Raw genomic sequence first — 18,467 nt, 5'->3', positions numbered from 1 at the left:
TGTAGTTCTCTGCAGGAGGGGTGGGAGCCTGCTCTCCCTCCGCCGGGACCTGCTCCCCTCTACCGGCGCCTGGAGCGGGACGCCTTACGCGCTGCCTTCGGCCTCGTCCTCCCGCCTATAAACCCCTGGGAGGAGCAGCTACCGTCCTGCGGAAGGGCTTTCACCCCCAGCCTCCCTACCCAGAGCAGGTCGGCCGTGCTGCCTCACGGAGCGCGGGCACCGCGTGTGGCGGCGGCAGCGGCGGGGAAAGAGAAGGGGTGGCCGGCGGGACCAACGAACCTCCGGGCTCTCGAGCTGTTTTTCCTCTTCCCGCGCTGGTGTCCCATTTGCTCCGCTCCGTGCCGCTCTCACAGGGCCTGTGCCCATTGGGTGGCGTGGCTGCTCAGTCCCGCCTGCCTCCCCTTCGCGCCCTCCGCCTGTGGCGGGCCGCCCTCAGGAGCCGCGGCCGTTGCTGCGACCGGAGCGGTTCGTCCCGACCGGTCCTGTCCCCTCCTGTCTTGTCCTGTCTCGTCTTGTCCTCTCCTGTCCTGTCCCGTCCCGGACCGCCCGTCCTTTCCTGTCCCCTCCTGTTCTGTCCTGTCCTTTCCCGTCCCCTCCTGTCCTGTCCCGGTGGGCGCCGCTGGCCGCGGGCCCCCGGCCGGCTCCCTGTGTGGGAGAGAGGGAGGGGAGGGAAGGAGGCTGCGCTACACTTGTTGATTCAAAACTGCGAGTGACTTTCCAAATTACCCAGAAGTTTTGATTTCAAAGCCAGCAAAAGGGGGGGAGGTTGCTGGCTGGGCGCTCAGCAGCTCTGAGAGAAAGAAATGCGTTAGCGGAGTCCTGTCGGTCACACAGGGTTGGAAGGGACCCAGAAGGATCACGGAATGCAACTTTTCAGTGAACGAAAGGTCCGCAGAGGGATGGAACCCTCTCCTGCACAGGATGCCAAGTCAGCAGTCAGCTCTGTAACAAGCCCACAGACATAGCAGGATGCTCAGGAATGAGCGTTTTGCTGTCACCACAGGCTTGTGCCAGCGTCGGTCCCTGCTGCCAGCCTGACTCTGTGTCCTTTGATTCTCTTGCAGATGGTGGCTCCAGAGGCGTGGCTGGCGACCAGAGTGTGATCATGGCTTATAGCCCCTCTGAAGGGGCCCTTCTGTCTTCCTCAGCAGGCTTAGTCCTTACTCACTTGAATGACTCTGATACTCTGAGCAGATCCTTTCCCTCGGGCAGCAAAAGCAGGAGAAGTCGCCTCTCTGGGCTCTGTCAGCTTGGAACATCACTGCCTGGTGAGCACTCTGTGGTGAGACTGAGTTCCCATGGAGCTTTTGGGCACTTTCAGATCTTGCCCTTCCTCAAACTTAGAGATAACAGCAATATGTATCTGCCAGGATGCACTTGTTCAGTGATACATGGAATTGCTGCAGGCTGGGAGAGCTTATAGAGAAAACATCACTGGATAGGTGCTCACAGAGCCTTTGAAATTTGTGGTGCAATCACTTGGCACTTTGTAGCCTAGAACATTGGTGTGGACACAGGTATTTCAATGTCACATGCTGTGAACAGTTAATTAAGTGGCTTTCTACTAACACAGTTTTTAATAAGGGCTTGAGCACTTACTGCAATTATTTAATGACTGTTTCATTTATAATTAGAGAGATTTCAAAACATTTTAAGAACTGCTAAGTAAAAAATAAAAGTTAACTAGTCTGGTTAAAACTTATGAATGTTGGCAAGTTGTATGGACTAAGTTTATATGTTCCAGATTCAAAAAGATAAATTTATTAGAATACTTTCTGCTTTCTTTAGTTTCACTGATTTTATTTTCTTTAAAAATCTAGAAGCATGTATTTTGGGATTACTTGACAGTTGCTTCAGCTGACAACTTTTTTATTCTTTAATCCATTCCTCTGATACTCCTGTTACAGCAACATTGCTGACCTTTGTGTTTTCACAGGGGAGAAGTGGAGCTCTTACTGTTTGTCCTCTCTGACAGCTCGTAACATTTGTACCAGCAAAACTGGGAACTCATGGGCTCAGTGGGACTCTGCCTCTCTCTCTGCTTCCCCTGGCAGTTCCTGCTCCTTTTTGCACACCCCAGCTGGGGAGGAAGCCAGCCAGCACCTCCCAGCTGCTGCACGCAGCCCCAACCAGGCCATCTTCACCGTGGATGCCAGCACCACAGAGGTACCTGCAGCCCTGAGCTGCCCATAAATGGTAGAGATTATGTGAAACAAGGCTAAAATGTCTGTTTTTCTCTTGTGTGTCTGCAGGTAATCAGTGTCATGAAGGCATTTTGTAGTCTGCTCCAGCTCAGTGGTCGCCTAAAGGCTGATGAGTTTATTTCCATTGCAGGTTGTAGTTAGCAGAATACACAGAATAATAGCAGAATACACAGAATAATAGCAGAATACACAGAATAATAGCAGAAGCAAGGATGTGTTGAGTCTTTTCTCAAACAGTCCAGGGAGGTTGTGGAATCCCCATTCCTGGAAATGTTCTAAGCCAGGCTGGATAAGGCTTGGAGCAAGCTGGGCTGGTGGGAGGTGTTCCTGCCCATGGCAGGGGGGTGGAAATGGATGAGCTTTGAGGTCCTGTCCTACCCAAACCATTCTGTGATTCAATGTTTCTATAAGAGTGCAGCTGTGGAGTGACATGAGGGAAGAAAGGAAGAGCAGAATGTGCTTCAAGCCTTCTCTCTGTAAAGTACCAGCCCTGAAATGTGTTTGTGGTGGCACAAGATTTCTTTATCTGCCCCAGTAAACATTTCATTTGCATTGGGAGGAAAGAGTTTTTCTGTTCCTGTCCTGAGAGGAATCTAAAATTGGGTCCTGATGCCTTTAGAGAGCTGTGCCATGTTTTAGTTTGAACTGACAGTTTGGGTTTGCCCCCTTTGGAGACACTGAGTCCCAAACTGCTCCATTGCACAGGCTCCAGTGTGCCAGTGACTGGTGTGATCACTGCATACCTCTGAGCTTGGATGCAAGTTTGTGGTTTGCCTGAGGTTTGTTTGCAAATATAACTTTGTAGTTTTGCCTCCATGGATGTTTTTTACAGTTAAAACAAAGCAGGAAACCTAAAAGGAAAGCAATGTCTCAAAACCTCTTAACCAAAAAGATGTGTGGGCAAGGGATGTCCTAGAAGAAGAATCTATCATGAACTTAGAATTGCAAAGAGCCATTTTATTTCCACCAAGAAAAAGGGATATTATAAGACATTAAAGCAACAACCTGAGGAGATGATGAGCTCTTAAAAAAATTATTCTTTGTTTAGGTTTGGGTTTTTCTGTTCTTTTCTAGATCCTAGTGGCCAATGACCAAGCTTGCAAGCTGCTTGGGTGCAGTAGTCAGGAACTCATTGGTCAGAAGCTGTCCCACTTGATATCCAAATCTGGCCAAGAGGCATGGGAAGCAGTGGGTGAGGAGTACCTAGAGACTTCTGAATGTTCTTCAGTGGTTTCAGGAGCTGTGGTATGTCAAATGTTCAAGGAAATGTTCTCCACCACATAAAGTGGTTTTGTTGGGGTTTGGTTTGGTTTTTTACATTTTCTATATAATTCCCTGATGTATTTAACTCCATGGGCATTTGGTAATAGTGTCATTTGCAGGAGTGTTTGGTTTAAAAGTTTGCAGGTGTGGGAATTCAAAGAGCAAAAGATGATTTAAGGGGACACACATGAGAACCTTGCAGCTGTCAACACATGGAGCCACTGTGAGGTGATCAAATCAGAACTTATAGGACATTAGATTTTTACAAAATTGCTTAGCAAGGAAAAAGTCTATTGTGGAACATCTCCCAATTGTCTGTCCCTTAAAAATGTATTTAATTTTTTTAATGTTTTCTTTTAAAATATATTTTAAATCTCAGTTTGGATTGTGCATATTATAAAGGTTAAAGCCATTGAAATACTGTGAAATGTCTGTGTCAAAACACCATAGTTTGTGCAAAAGACTGGAATTGATATTTTGCCTGGAATGGGGTTATTTATAAGAGAACTGCATGAGAAAATCTCCATATTATTTTCTTTTGCTGCTGTTGTGAGTTGCCACTAGAGATTCCTTGGAAAATGAGCTCATATTCTTTCTGGTGTGTTATTTTGGAACTGAAATTGTTGGTATCTCAGAGCCTTATCTTCCTGAATCCTCAGCTGGATATGGGGTGGGGGAAAAGATCTAAGTTTGATTCAGTGAGAATTAAAATTAAATGTCTGACAGAGGCACTTAATCCAGGCTGTTCCAAATACTTTATAGGAGTCAGTGTGTAAATCATAAACCCATTCTGTCAAGATAATATAAAAACCATAAAAGGCTTGGGATGAGCCTTGCAGGCTATAAGATAGATAAACATTTTCTGATCTGAGAAGAATCTCTTCCCATAAGAAATTAAACTGCTGTTTTACAGCTGAAAGTAAGGACTGTGTTACTAATGGGGAATGTTCATTAACACCATGGGACATCCCTTAAATAGGACATCTCTGAGAGGCACTTCACTCTGAGTGCAAGGTGTTAGAGTGGGACATTTATTATTCTGAAGCCTTTATGCCTTTAGACTTCCTGAGGTGAGGAGAGACAACACAAAAGTAACAACATTTTGCGTAATATTTTCAGATATTTTAATCTCTGTACCAAAACTGTATAAAAATCTCTGTATAAAAATGTTTGTTCCCATAAAATACTAGTAAGTAGTCAAGAAATGGTGTTTTTCTAATAATGATAGGGAAGTATCTTGCCTCAGTATCTTAGTCCTGTTTGAAATTCCCTCTAAGTAACCACAATCTTAGTAAGTCATGTCTCCATTTCTGAATCTGGTGGGCAGGTGGATGTTATTGGCCACCTCAATGAGAAGATCCCTGTCTCAGTGTGGCTGAGGCAAATAAGAAGCAAAGACACCCAACTTTGTGTGGTTGTGCTGGAACCAGTGGAGAGACTTTCAGCTCGTGTCTCCTTCACAGCTGAGGTGAGTGTTGTCCTAACAATCAAACAGGACTGCAGTTTGTGTGGGAGGGGAAGGTGTCTGCAGTTTGGGAGGCTTTGTGTGGGAGGGGAAGGTGTCTGAAGGGCAGCAGGCACAGCAGGTGGCTGTTTGTGAACATGGAGTGTGTCCATGCAGGGCTGTGCCTGCAGGAGCTGTGCTGGATCTCTGGTGAGGCTCACCCTGATGTGTTTGATAACTCACACAGAAATAAACTCTCTCTCCTCAGGGGATGTCTTACCTTGAGCAGTGTTGGTTTGGCAGGGGGTTGATGCTTTGGGTATGGATGTCCTTGTTTCCCTGGATGTCCAGGGATCATCTGGCTGGGGAACAGTTCTGTGAGGAGCACTGGACACCTCTGCCTGTCTCCTGGGCAAAGGGCAGGCTCCCTGCACAGTGATTTGGGAATATTGGTTTATGCTGGGTCTGCTTTTGCTGAGTGAGTTGTGTCCACCAAAGGACAGCAGAATGAAATTTCCTGCCACTGCTTAGGTAACTGCAGAAGCCATTGTCAAAGCATTGAGTGGACTGTGGCTAAAGTGTTAAAATTTTAACAATCCTGTAAATTTTCCTCCCCAGGGAAACATTACATCCTGTGATCTCCTTTATGCTCATCTCCATGGCTACCCAACATTGGAAGCAGTAGTTGGACTCCACATTAAGGACCTGATTCCTTCTGTGCAGATCCCTCCTCTAGGCAAAAAAATCCCAAAGGTAGAGTACAACCACCAACCTCATTCTTCCATAGCCTTCCCATTTGGGGTGCAGGCTGCTTTCCCTCCTTACACAACAGAACAAAGCCTTTTCAGAGAGAAGCCTGGTTCCCCTGGGAAAGGGTGGGCTGCTTTTTTGTGGAGCTGCTGTCTGAATAGTCCCTAACCTGGATGAGACCATGCCCTGACCTATCACTCCTAGCTTTGTAAGACACTGTGCTCTCTCTGTAAGCTCTTTAAGATTCCTTCTAATTCTTTGCCCATTTCAATCATGTCTGTCTGAGGAGTGAAAGAATACCCAGGTCTTGCAAATGCCATGAAAATGTGCAGATAGGGAGTGGAAGGAGGCCTTCTTATGAATGCCTAATTTGTTGAAAAGTTGCAGCATACACCAGTCTTCATCTTCAGGATATTTATTTAGTAGTTCAACACTGGATTCCAGATCTTTAAAAATCCAGATGTTGTTCATTTTGATACTCACAAGATTAATTCCTTTTCTTTTCCTGCTCCTTTTTTCCTGAGAATTCCTGTGTCATTTTATATGAACAATGCAATAAACCCCAAACATTTGTTCAGTTAGAGGTTTTATTTGAGTTTTATTTAGTTGGGGTTTTTTTGCTTTGATTCAGAACCTCAGGATCCAGCGAGCTGCAGGCCAATGCAGAGAGGGCACCATGTTTCCTCTCAGTTTAAAGCTGGAAGTCACCCATCTGGAGGAGCAGCAAGCAGTGCAGAAAGATGAGACTCCACAGGCAGAAGGCTCTCTCCCAGGCTATCAGTACTCTGCTACAGTTGTGGTTTTCTCCACCATCAGTGGTCTGATCACTGTCCAGTCAGATGGAACCATCTGTGGCATCACAGATAATTTTGCTTTAATGCTCTTTGGCTATGAGAAGAAAGATCTCTTGGGAAAGGTAAGATAAGTTCATATCCTCCCAGAAGACTGCTGTATGTGGCAGCATACCCACTGAAATTGTGAAACTGTTTTACACTCCTTGCCATCCCAAAACCCCAGTGTTCCACAGGTTTGGTGGGGGATGACATGAGAATTGCCATGCTGGAGTTGCTGACACTTACAGAGCTGAGGAGCTGCTATGGATTTCAAGTAGCCCAAAGCAAGCTGCACAGTTCTGTGCTCTCCCCTGGTCATGTGGATCACTTTTGCCTGGCTGTCCATGAGAATCAGGCTCACAAACAGGGATTGTCAGCATTTACCCCCGTCCTGGGAGAGTTGGCTTAGCTTTATAAGGCTTTGTTTTTGTTTTAGAACATTACATTCCTGATCCCTGGTTTCTATAACAACATGGGAAGAAGCAGTGGCTGTTCTTTGCCTTTTCCCCCCCTGGATGATCCCACAGGGACAGAAGGTGAGTGCCTTTTTGAAGGTGTCACTGCCTGCCACAGCTGGCTCTGGCTGCTGTAACCAAGGGGAAATGAGCAGACACAAGAGGTTCACCCACAAAAAAAGAACATTCTTCACAAAAGCAATGCCCCTCCATGCAGTTTTAAAATCAGGTTTCCACCATAACCTCAGGTAAAGAGAATTTTTCACCTAAGATTGAGCTTCTCTCTTTGTTGCCAAGAAGATAAAACTGAATATCCAATTTGGAAATCACAGTGAGACTAGAGAACACTTTGTACTTAACAAGCACTTCCTTTCCCTCCCTTCCCTGCTAGGACCCTGTGGTATTTTAAAATGTGTAAAATATAGCTTTTGTGACTGTATTGCAGCAGAGCTGTAGCTACTTAGGATTAATATTTTAAGGGAAAAATCCAATATTCTGAATTGGCTTCTGCTGCTGGCTAATAGTCAATATTATGGTTGCTATATTTCAATCAGGGAGGCATCACTTATTCCTCTGATGAAGTTTGCATCAGAATTTACTAAAATTTTACTTCACTGAACACAGCATGAATAAACAGAAGCAAAGAAGCCTCATATTTACATATCTGTCTTTTGCAGCCAGCTCTGTCCAACACAGAGAACACCAGCAAGTTCATGCTTTCACCCATATCACATTTTAGGCTGGCTTTATCTCCTTTTTTCCCCCTATTTTTTTTTCTCTTTGCTTAGAAATGCAGGTCTGTGCTGAAACCAATGCACCCCACTGGAACAAAGAAGAGTTGGTAGACAATGTACAATTTCTTAGGTAATTCTTTGATGAAATGATGCCCCTAATCTAGGAGTAGTTCAGTTCTCCAGTGAGGAAGCATTGTTGGCACTCAGCTGTTACTAATTAAAGGATTGTTCTAAATTCAAATCTAGAGTTGTTCACTCATTACCTTCTTCTGCAGCAATAATACTTGGTTTACTTCATCTTCCAAACTCATGTTTTTCTTCTGATCTGTTGTCACTGGGGGAGGAAAGACCTTAACTTCCTCTTCTTTCAAACATGTTTATATTCTTTTTTTTATCTTACAGCTTCAGTGAGTTACATAAATCCAGTCCAAATCTTTCTATTATATGGGGTAGGAATGGGCTGTATATGTGTGCTTTGAGCTTTTTTTTTAATGCTGCTGCTGTATGATGATTTTAATTTCAGTCTCTTTCCATTATTGGCATTTTTTAGGCCTCTGAACTTCAGTTCAAGTAGCTAACATGTGATACCAATATCTGCCCAAGAGCTTTGCTAGAAAAGCAAATTCTGGCAACCCTAAAACACACAGATTCCTGCATGTAGTGACTTCAAAGTAGAATGGAATGCTTGTATTTTGACTGTTTTGCCTCAGTCAAGCCTTTTATACTCAATTCCTTAGGAAAAAGACAGACCAAGGCAGTTCCAAGTTTATTTTTAATCACTGTAGCCTCTGAAGCCTAAATATAAGAGTTTAAATTGGTGTGGTTTTGTTTCCTGTTTGGTACAGAGAGCAGCTTCTTGGCTGCATCTTTAGCACACCTTCTGTCAAGAGATGAAAAGCAGAAATTGGAGCAACAACACCAAGATGACAAATTAATACATGATGAGGATAAACAAAAGAATGGAACCAGTTTCTTTTCTCCTCCCTCACCTCCTGAAGCAGCATCCACCCCCAACAATAGGTAGGCATTTCACAGAGTGCATATTCACTTGGCAAAATGAAGAGCTGTGATGGCAATCACCCGAAAAAGCTGATTTTTTCACCTGTTTGATGTCTGTGGGGAGGTGTAGCCAGAGCCTTCCATGCTTTGCTGTCTTTAGAATCTGGGTGCTGTTTGCAAGACAGGCTGAGCTGGCCCTGCCTTCGATTTTTATTTATATCTGCACAAGCTACCATTGTAAAGGCACAGAAATTCCAGCTCTAAAGGGGACCAAATGTTTCATCCAGACTAGAAATTAAGCTGGAGATGGAAATTATCCATAGGGAAAGAGTGTCTTGTGAGTGTACCTGATCTTCTTTGGTAAATTTGTCAGGATTTTGGGTGCCTGTGCAAACAGCTTTCTGCCTTTTGCTTTTAAACTTGAAATAAATCTATTGGTCCAGGTTTTAAATAGTGACCCTATTTAAAGAGATATTACACACTAGGGCAGTTTTCTTATTTTGTAATCATGATATTGCTGATAACTTTGAGTCTTTGCACTGAGGACAGCCTTGCTACAGATGAGCTCTCAGAGCCTTATCCCAAAAGCTGGCTTGACACAACCAGAGCAGTGGCACAGTGTAGAACAGTGGAAACTTGAGGATAAATAATTCTCAGAAGATGCTCTCTGCAAGGCTCTCTCTCACATCACCTGACTCACAACAGTGGGATTTAGGTCAGAACTTGGAGACTGCAGAGAGAAGCAGTCACAGTGCAGGATCTCCTGCAGTAACTGTTGCCTGTTTGTTCCAGACTAGAAGAAAATCGAAATGCCCCAGCCTGTAAAGACCCAGTGCAGCTGCCTCCTGCAGCCACCTGGAACTCACCTGGAACACCAACACTGGATGAGCCATGGCCTGGGACAGCTCTGAACTGCAGACAAGTCTTGAAAAGCCACATGGTTCCAAGGCAGGTGTCAAAAACAAACTCGATGTGTGATGCAAGACATTCCAGCCTGGAGCACGTTGCTGTTGACAACTGCCTGCTAAATGATCCTTCCACCTTCTTTGCATGTGAAAGAAAACCTGGCTGTGATGTTTGTTCAGGAGATAAACCAGGCTGCAGTGCTTGTGCACCAGGAGCTGCCACAGCCTCTGAAGATGTGAAAGAATCTGAACTGAGCTGTATTTGCTCTGGTCTTGAAGTGCTGGGGCTGAATGCTGGTGTCAAGGGGAGCTCAGACAGTTCTGTAGGTGTTACTGCAGCTCCTGCAGGAGGATGCTGCTCCAATGTGCTAATTGACACCAACGGTGCCTTTTCCACCCATCAAGGAAAGCAGCTGCTGAGTGCTGCTGCCACAGAAGCTGATTCTGGATGGCTGGCCTCCATGAGGCATTTACAGAATTCTGAGGAATCCTCCAAAGCATTTCCTGAGCAAGCTGAAACCCTTGCAGAAACTGTGGGGGACAATTCCACCAGAAAGCCCCTGAAAAGCAAAGGCAGGCCTGAAGAACACTGTCAGTTCCTCAGGCAGCAAAATATGGAGATCAAAGTAACATCCACCCCAGTGAAAGAAGAAGGCAGGCTAAATCCAGCAGCTCCTTTGACCTGGGAGATTCTGGAAGGCAGCTACACTGGGAATTGCTGTCACAGAGATGGTTCACAGTTCAGTAAGTGAAGCCTTGTCCCCTTCCCAAACTCTTACTGGGTGCTCCTTTCCACCCACAGTTTTGGAGAATGCAGACAGTTCTGGTTAGAAGCTCACAGTGGAGAGGAAGGAAGAAGCATCTAGAAGAAAAAATGGTATTTAAGTCTACCCAGAGGGTATCAGAAAAGGAGGTGGTATAAAATACAGAGTTGGTAAGAAATTAATCCCTACTGAAAATTCAGAAATACTCTCAAAACACAATTTAAAAGTCTGAACCTGATAACTTTTTCTGAAAATACAAACTCCACTGTAAAATTGTAAATTAAAAATTGTATCATGGAGTTTGCTTCATTCACTCCTTCAGCTGCATTCAGTGGCTTGTTGAATAAAATCCCTGTTTTTATGTAATCTAGAATAACAGTTGAAATGAATCATCACAATTGGACACTGACAAGTCTCTGCTGGAGTGGGAGCTCTGGAGGTAGCTGATAGAAGAGCTGTGCTGGTGGCAGCCCCTCTGATGATTCTTTACTGAGAAGCTGCTCCCCAAACTCTGAACTTTTTGTCAAGAGCTCTGAATTTAGTCCTAAATCATCTGTGATCTTATTCAACACTAAAGTTACATTCTACCATTTTCATTTCCTCACCTCTTTCTGCAGGCATACGCTTTGAGGTGAAATGTGCAGAGCTGCAGGATCCCACTGTGCTTTTCTGTGTCTGGGTGGTGAAAGACATTTCACAGAGCCAAAAAGAAGCTCTAGCAAAGACTCAGCATCTCCTTGCCAGCCTGGCAAACTCTTCCCAGTCTGTGGCTGATCTTTCTACTAAAATTCTTGGAGAAGTAAGAAATCCTATCTTTGAATATTGAGCATTTCTCTCCTTGTTTGACTGCTAAGCTGAAGCTAAAGTCAAGAAGATTTTCATATTAATGACATGAGTTGGTGGAGTGGATGTTGCTGTTTCTTTTTTTCCCTACTTTTTTTTTTTAACATACTAAAACAAAATCTCAATTGCTATTTTGTAACACTTCTGGTGTTACCTTTGCAGCCTGAACAGTGCAGTTCCAAACTGCAGGATACTCACTGTCATATACCTATATATATCTATATCCAAATATTTACTTATACACACACATATATAATATATATATATATATATATATACATATTATAAATATAGTGCAGCTCTACCAAGGATTCCTCATTTTATCTATTCTTGCAGATGTGCATGTTCTTTTCAGTATTTATTAATTTTATAAATGTGATTCTATGCCTGTTCATTTTTTGCTGCTATTGTAACCTATATATCTGTACTTAGGCCATCAGATCAGCTTCACTTTTCAACAATTCCCAAAGAGCTGAAGATCTTGAAGGATTAAGAGCATGTGAGGGAGAATATGCAAAAAATTACAGCACTCTCAATCTTATTGGCAAAGGCTCTTTTGGCTTTGTCTGGAGTGCCAGGAGCAAGAAAGATCAGCAGGAGGTGAAGTATTTCTTGTTGCTCAATAATAATTTAGGATGAAAACTGAAAGGTTAGAGCATTCATATTCTGTTAACATTGTACTGTCAAAAGATTCTCTTTGGTAGTTTGGGGCTTTGTTTTGTTGAAACAGAAATCTGCAATGGAAACAGGACAGCAGAACATTTGCATTGATGCTGTGTATAAATGTTACCTGAGACAACAGGTGCAGAATGAGTTAATGAATTAATTAATGCAGCTAATTGAACCTCCTGAAAGAAGTAGACATTAATCTTAACAGAATTATAGATTTTAGTCTTCTGTTACTAAAGAGAATGGCAAACCTCAAAATCTGTATTGTGCCATGACTCAAGAATGGGGAGTAGATGTGTTGAGATAATGGCACCTCCTCTTCTTCAGGAGAAGGATTTTGGGTGCTCAGAGGGCAAGTTCTGGTGTTTCTCCTGCATGGATGTTTAATGCTCTTTCCCTCCACTGCACCCATGTGCTGTAACTGCTTGATAAGAGAGCTGGCTTGCCAAAACCTTTGGAATTCAGAGCAGCAATAAATAGATTCCATTTATGTGCATCATTTAGCTTCCAGGACTAAATTAATTTAAACACATTCAAATATACTCTGAGCTAATCACATGGGGTTACTTCCATGCCTCTGGTAATAGGAGGCACTAACAGATTTCCTGCAAATTAATTTACCTGACACTCCAAGGCATGCTTTGGCAGATGATGCTGAATGCTGTTGTCTGTGTAGGTTATTGTAAAGTTCATCTGGAAGGAGAGGGTGCTGGAGGACTGCTGGGTGGATGATCCTGACCTGGGCAGGGTCACTCAAGAAATTGCAATCCTGCAGAAGCTGCAGCACCCCAGTATCATTAAGGTACAGTGGCTGGGAACTGATGCAGTTTGCACTGCACCAGGTGCTTGGTTTGCATCCTGGGTGTCTGGTGTTCCTCTTCAGCATGAAGTGTCCTCTACTGAATCTGTCTTTTCAGGACAGAAAGGAACCTGTTTATTCTGCTTTGCTTTGGAGGGTGGATCCCAGCAGATTGTCCACACTTTTACCCCAAACTGATCTGAAAATGGGATTTTTAACAGAAAAAAAAGCTATTTCAAGATAAGATGCATATCTTGGAAGTGTGATGTCACATCTGAACATGTACCAACCAGTTCAGTAAATAATCTGGAAACATCTTGTTTCAGACTCTTTGTTTTGAGGTTGTTGGTTTTGGTTTTGGAGTTGTTGGTGTTTTTTTGGTTGGTTGGTTTTTTTGCTTCAGAAAGAGAACTCCTCTCAGATTTAATTCTGCTCCAGTTTTAATCCTGTACTCTTTTCAAGAAACATTTGTGCTCAGTGAAATGATACTTTAAAGATTATAATATACACCAATTAAATCTCCAAGAGGAGAACAGTGTTTGTTAAAAAAAAAGGCAATTTTTTGAGGATGAAGCACATGATTAAAAGGCCTTTTATTTATAGGTTCTGGATGTATTTGAAAATGAAGGCTTCTTCCAGCTGGTGATGGAGAAGCATGGATCTGGTCTGGACCTCTTTACATTTATTGATAATCAGCCCAACTTGGATGAGCCATTAGCCAGCTACATATTCAGACAGGTGAGAGCAGAATTGCTACATGCAGGTGAGAATTGGTTAATGTAAGAGCCAGGACTCTGTTCTGGTTAATTCTGGCTGATAACTGGCACTGGAGTTGTGCTCAATACTTGCAGAACCTTTCTCCACCATTCTGTGGGGCTGATTGAAATGCTGCCTGCAGAAACCTTGTTAAGGTTCACTTAGGAATAATAAAAAAGCCTTTCCAGGACCTTCCTGCCTGTGAGGGTTTCCTGTGGAGCCATGGCCCCTCAGCTGTTCCCAGGACAGCTCACAGCCCCTGTCACCCAGACACTTCATGTAGCACTCACATTTCCTCTGAGAGAGGAGGAAAACTCACAGAAGCTGCCCCAAGCCTACAAAAAGCCACGTTTTCACTTACTTCAGTGCTTAGTTTAGATTGGTTAAAGGAGTAAAGAGCTCTGCTCTTTAAATCAAGAAATTATATTGGATTTTAAGGTGGCATAATGCAAAGTAACTCAGGTTAGTTTCCCATGAGCCAAGAGCTTGCCTGAGGGCTGAACTGTCCTTTGTTTAGTGAGTTGACCACAGCAGCAGTCCCAGGTAATTTCCCCTCAGAGTTTTGGAATAAATTCTTGCTCTAGGGTATGCAGGAATTGCTGTGCATGTGGTAACCCCCCCACACACCCTTGCTGTGCTCACCCTGCCCTCAGCTGGAGTGCTCATGGAAGATGGAAGCCAAAGGTGCCCCTTTAGCCTTGTGATGGATCAGCCCTTTCCTTAACCCAGCCTGGGGTTTGCAAGGCTGAATTGTTCCCTCAGATCTGCACTGCATTTCTCTGCAGAGGCAGATTTGTATTATAAATAGAAACTTTTCTCCCTCAGCCATCTGCTTTTCTTGTTAAAAACATTGTAGGAGTTTCAGGATCATCTCCAAGGTGATATCATTCTCATATTATCCTTAATTATGGCATTAAAGCATGAATCGTGCAGGAAAAAGAATGGAGTTTAGGAGTGACTGTGTTATTTATACCAAACTTGGCTCTCAAATGCTTTGTCATCCTGCAGCATGGAAGGCACACAGTCAAATATCCTTCTGGAGAAACCAAAGGACCCTCCAAATGAAGCTGAGATAAAAATAGAGTAACTTGCAGGATTGTAGCTCCAATGCTCTCAATCACATCCTGACTGCAGCATCCCCTCCTCCTGCACATCTGTGAGATGAAAGCAGCAAAATCCCTTTAAAGTGTCTCTTCCAAGAGCACTGCAGCAGTGATGACAGGCAGGCCTGAGGCCATTTCAGTTTCCATAATTAGGATGTAAATCTTGTTTAGGCAGTGTCAAAACAAGCCAAAATGTGGCACTGGGAAAGCTGTGATGCTACATCAATTATTCAGGGACTCTGTGTAGTAACACCCAGTTCCTTCTGTCTCTTCCAGCTTGTATCAGCTGTTGGGTATCTCCACTGTAGGAACATCCTTCACAGAGATATCAAGGATGAAAATATTGTCATTGCTGAAGATTTCACAATTAAATTAGTGGATTTTGGTTCAGCTGCCTACCTGGAACCTGGGAAATTATTTTATACCTTCTGTGGGACAATTGAATACTGCTCACCAGAAGTGCTGTCTGGCAAACCGTATGTTACCCTCTGAAAAGTCATTTTTGTGCCATCACACCAAAAATAACCCACGTGGGCAGGGCTGGAACAGAGAAGCCAAGCTGCTGTGCCATTGGAATGCTGCTAGAGTATCCCACCAGAGGAAATGCAGCGAGATTTAAGGCACTGCAGTGGCAGAAATCACCGTGAAGGTCTGAGTGCATACAAAGTAGGGCACTCTAGTGACAGAAGTCAAGTTGCAAAAGCTTGAATATGTACAAAGTAATTTCTAAATCTGTTGTCAGGCTCTCTCTAGCAAAAGCTGCTCTTTCAGAGACATGGAGTAAGCAGGTATTGCTTTGATAGCACCTTCTCCTTGCATGTCTGTGCTTTGTATCCTCCCACTCTCATCCTCTCTGTTCTCTTTTCCACGTGCTTTCCTCTATTTGAATTTCTGCAGTTTTGTAGATCCCTGTTCATCTCCCCACTGATTTTTGTACTCCTTGGGACTCAAGGATTCTTCCCTTGCAGCTTCTTTTGCTGCTGTTTTAGATGTGCTGCCTAAATCTTGGCTCTCTTCCCTCTTGTGTCCCTCTCCAAGTGCTCTGTACCTGGCAGGTGGTGCTCTCCCAGCTGCTCCACAAGGAAGCCTCCCCATCAGAGGGGATTTTACAATTTCACAGTAATTTTTTACAATTATTGCTGTAATGGATGGATCTTGCTCCTGCTTCACAGCTGTTTCCATGGGTCCTCCTCCTAAAGCAGTGGGGGTAGAAGCAATGCAAGGAGGAGAGGAAATTCCTGCTGGGAATGGGATGAAAGGTGAAGCAAGCAGCTCTGCCCCAGGAGTTCCACCTCTTACTGTGTGAAGGAACTGGCATGTTTTCTCAGATGGAATTGAGATAGTTAAGAGTTTTTTCCAAGTAACTTTTGTTTTGAAAGGGCTGGGAGGATGTGTTTGCTCTTGCAGTTAAATATTTACTTGACAGTTTTGACTGATGATGAAGAAGGTGGAGGGGTAAGTTCTTGTCACCAGTTTATGTATGTGGAAGTCTGGGTGGATGTTACACCTCATACTCATCAACAGAAACTGGTTAGCTGTTCTGTGGTAGGTTTTATTTCCTGGAGAAAGAGAATGCAGATTCTTCAAACACATGAGAACCTTCTTAGAATTCCCACAAACCTCCTATGTTAAAATAAACATTGGAAGCAAGGGCTTTCAAGGCCCTTTTTTTTTCTTTTCACTTTCTTTAGCATATAGCTAGCTGCAGTCTGAGTTGAAGCAAGCTTATCTCTGCACAGGTACCATGGCCCTGAGCTGGAGATGTGGTCACTTGGCATCACCCTTTACACCCTGGTGCTTGGGGAGAATCCCTTCTGTGAGCTGGAGGAGGCCTTGGCAGCTGTCCTGAGTCCTCCTCGCCCCGTGTCTGAAGGTGAGCTTGGCTTGGTTTGAACAGACAGGAGTCTGCTAAGGAGGGCAGGAGCCTCCCCTGAAATGGAAAATAAAAATCCCCTCCCTCTGAATTGTTATAAATTTGAAACTAAGGGAGGCTTTTAGGCAAAATATGGGAGCAGGAATAACAGTTCTTTATTGGGGAAGAAAATAAAAAGATAAAATAAACAATGCAGTAAACCAAAACAACAGTGACAGAGTCAGAACACAGCCTGACACCCTGTGGGTCAGGCTGTTGGCAGCAGAACCATTGGAATTGTGGCTCAGCCCTCCTGCAGTGTCAGGCCTGGTTCTGCTGGAGCAGGGATCCTGGAGAAAGGTGCAGTCTCTGCCTCTGAAGATCCAGGGCAAGAGGCAGCTGCTGTTCCTCTGGGAATCCAGTGCAGAAGCTGTGCTGGTGTTCCAGAATCTCCAGATTATATCCAGGCAGGAATGCTTGGCTCCTCCCTCTGGGCTCACATCTCCCAATGGGATGCTGTAGTTCTTATCAGCCATGCAGTGACATTCAATAGCTGTTATCAGCAGATGGCCCCCCTGAGAGAGGATTGGGTATGGAAGAGATAAGGAAAACTGCCCCCTGAACAGAAGACAGCTGCCATACAGATGGCAAATAGAATACAATCTGCTTGGCAATCCAGGACAGAGCTCTTCCCATTTGCTTTTCAAAAGGAGCAGATCTCCTGGGAAAGTATAAGCAGTGTTTTTCCACCCAAAATAAAGGGGAAGACTGAAAAAATGCTCCCTAATGTGTTCTGTGATGATTTGGAAAGCTGCTCAGTGCAGCAGAGTTGGGGAGATTTGTCATTCTTTGAGCACAGACTGTCTCTCTCATTCCCAACCTGCCTAAACTCCAGCCTAAGCCATCCTGTGCTGTCTCTGCCCAGGGCTCATGGATCTGCTGGCCGGGCTCCTGCACCTGGATCCGGAGCAGCGCATGACCCTTGCCAGGCTGGCAGAGGCTCCGTGGCTGCGCCAGCCTGTGAACCTGGCACATTACACCTGGCAGGAGGTGTTTGCCTCTGCTGAGCCAGCTGACACCTCAGTCTAAAGGCTTCTTCAGCCAGGAACGACTCAGATAGGTCTGAGCTCTGTTAGCAGGATAGGTCCCATTGGAAGGTTACCTGCTGATACCCACCTATACTCGGTTTATTGCTGTTCTTACCCAGGACGTGTTTCAAAAATATGAGGCAAAGAGTTAATATTGTTTAAATTCTTCATAAATATTTTTATTGCCTGGTTTTACTTTTTATATGTAGTTTATATATTTTTCTGAAAAGTGAATGAATAAATGAATGATAACATGGCTGGAGTATGTGTGCACAAAGGAGACTAAAACCAGACATGCAATTGCATGATTTGGGTGGGAGGGGTGGGTTGGTAGTGTCCTTTTTTTAAATATCAGTGTCCTGTCTATATTCAGGAAAACAGTCCTCAATTTTGATGAGACAGAGATATTGGGAAGAATAAAGAGAACTTGGCTGGGACATGGGTAACAGGAACAGTTTGCGGTACAGGTCAGCCAGGGTCAGGCCGAAGGCAGCGGTTTGGCCGGCTGCTGCAGTGCTGCAGAGAAGCAACAGGACTCATCTTAATTACTAATTAGCTTTGAATCCAGCTTTGCATGCTGCTATCTCCAACAACTTGCCCTCACCTGCGTTCTGTGGCACGGCGCCCCGGCTCTGCCCGGGCGGGGATCGGCTCTGCAGGGATCGGAGAGGGCAAAGCGCTCTGCCGGGGCACCGGGCTGTTCCTGCCCTCACTCTGCCCTGCGCACCGGGCTGTTCCTGCCCCGCTCTCTGCCCCGGGGCACCGGGCTGTTCCTGCCCTCACTCTACCCTGGGCACCGGGCTGTTCCTGCCCCCTCTCTCCTGAGGGCACCGGGCTGTTCCTGCCCTCCCTCTGCCCTGGGCACCGGGCTGTTCCTGCCCCCTCTCTCCTGAGGGCACCGGGCTGTTCCTGCCCTCCCTCTGCCCTGCGCACCGGGCTGTTCCTGCCCCCTCTCTCCCCCGGGGCACCGGGCTGTTCCTGCCCTCACTCTGCCCTGCGCACCGGG

The 18,467-nt window shown here is 44.8% G+C and overlaps 1 protein-coding gene across 1 annotated transcript; it reads left to right on the top strand.

The window, feature by feature from the left end:
• Positions 1-30: 30 nt before the first annotated feature.
• PASK (PAS domain containing serine/threonine kinase) lies at positions 31-17,716 on the top strand. Its single transcript, XM_071437229.1, has 17 exons — positions 31-188; positions 1,065-1,268; positions 1,937-2,166; positions 3,279-3,449; positions 4,795-4,935; positions 5,530-5,664; positions 6,293-6,577; positions 6,931-7,030; positions 8,529-8,703; positions 9,475-10,331; positions 10,969-11,150; positions 11,627-11,794; positions 12,540-12,665; positions 13,266-13,400; positions 14,798-14,997; positions 16,261-16,394; positions 17,299-17,716. The coding sequence occupies exons 2-17, from the start codon at positions 1,106-1,108 to the stop codon at positions 17,460-17,462; spliced, it is 3,366 nt and encodes a 1,121-aa protein (XP_071293330.1). The 5' UTR covers positions 31-188; positions 1,065-1,105; the 3' UTR covers positions 17,463-17,716.
• The last annotated feature ends 751 nt before the right edge of the window (positions 17,717-18,467 follow it).

This window comes from Agelaius tricolor, unplaced genomic scaffold (assembly GCF_023055355.1).
Source record: "Agelaius tricolor isolate 1412-34295 unplaced genomic scaffold, bAgeTri1.0.p SCAF_12, whole genome shotgun sequence".
Classification (NCBI taxonomy): Eukaryota; Metazoa; Chordata; class Aves; order Passeriformes; family Icteridae; genus Agelaius; species Agelaius tricolor.
Note: the sequence above shows the minus strand (reverse complement) of the source record. Positions and strands in the feature narration are given on the sequence as shown.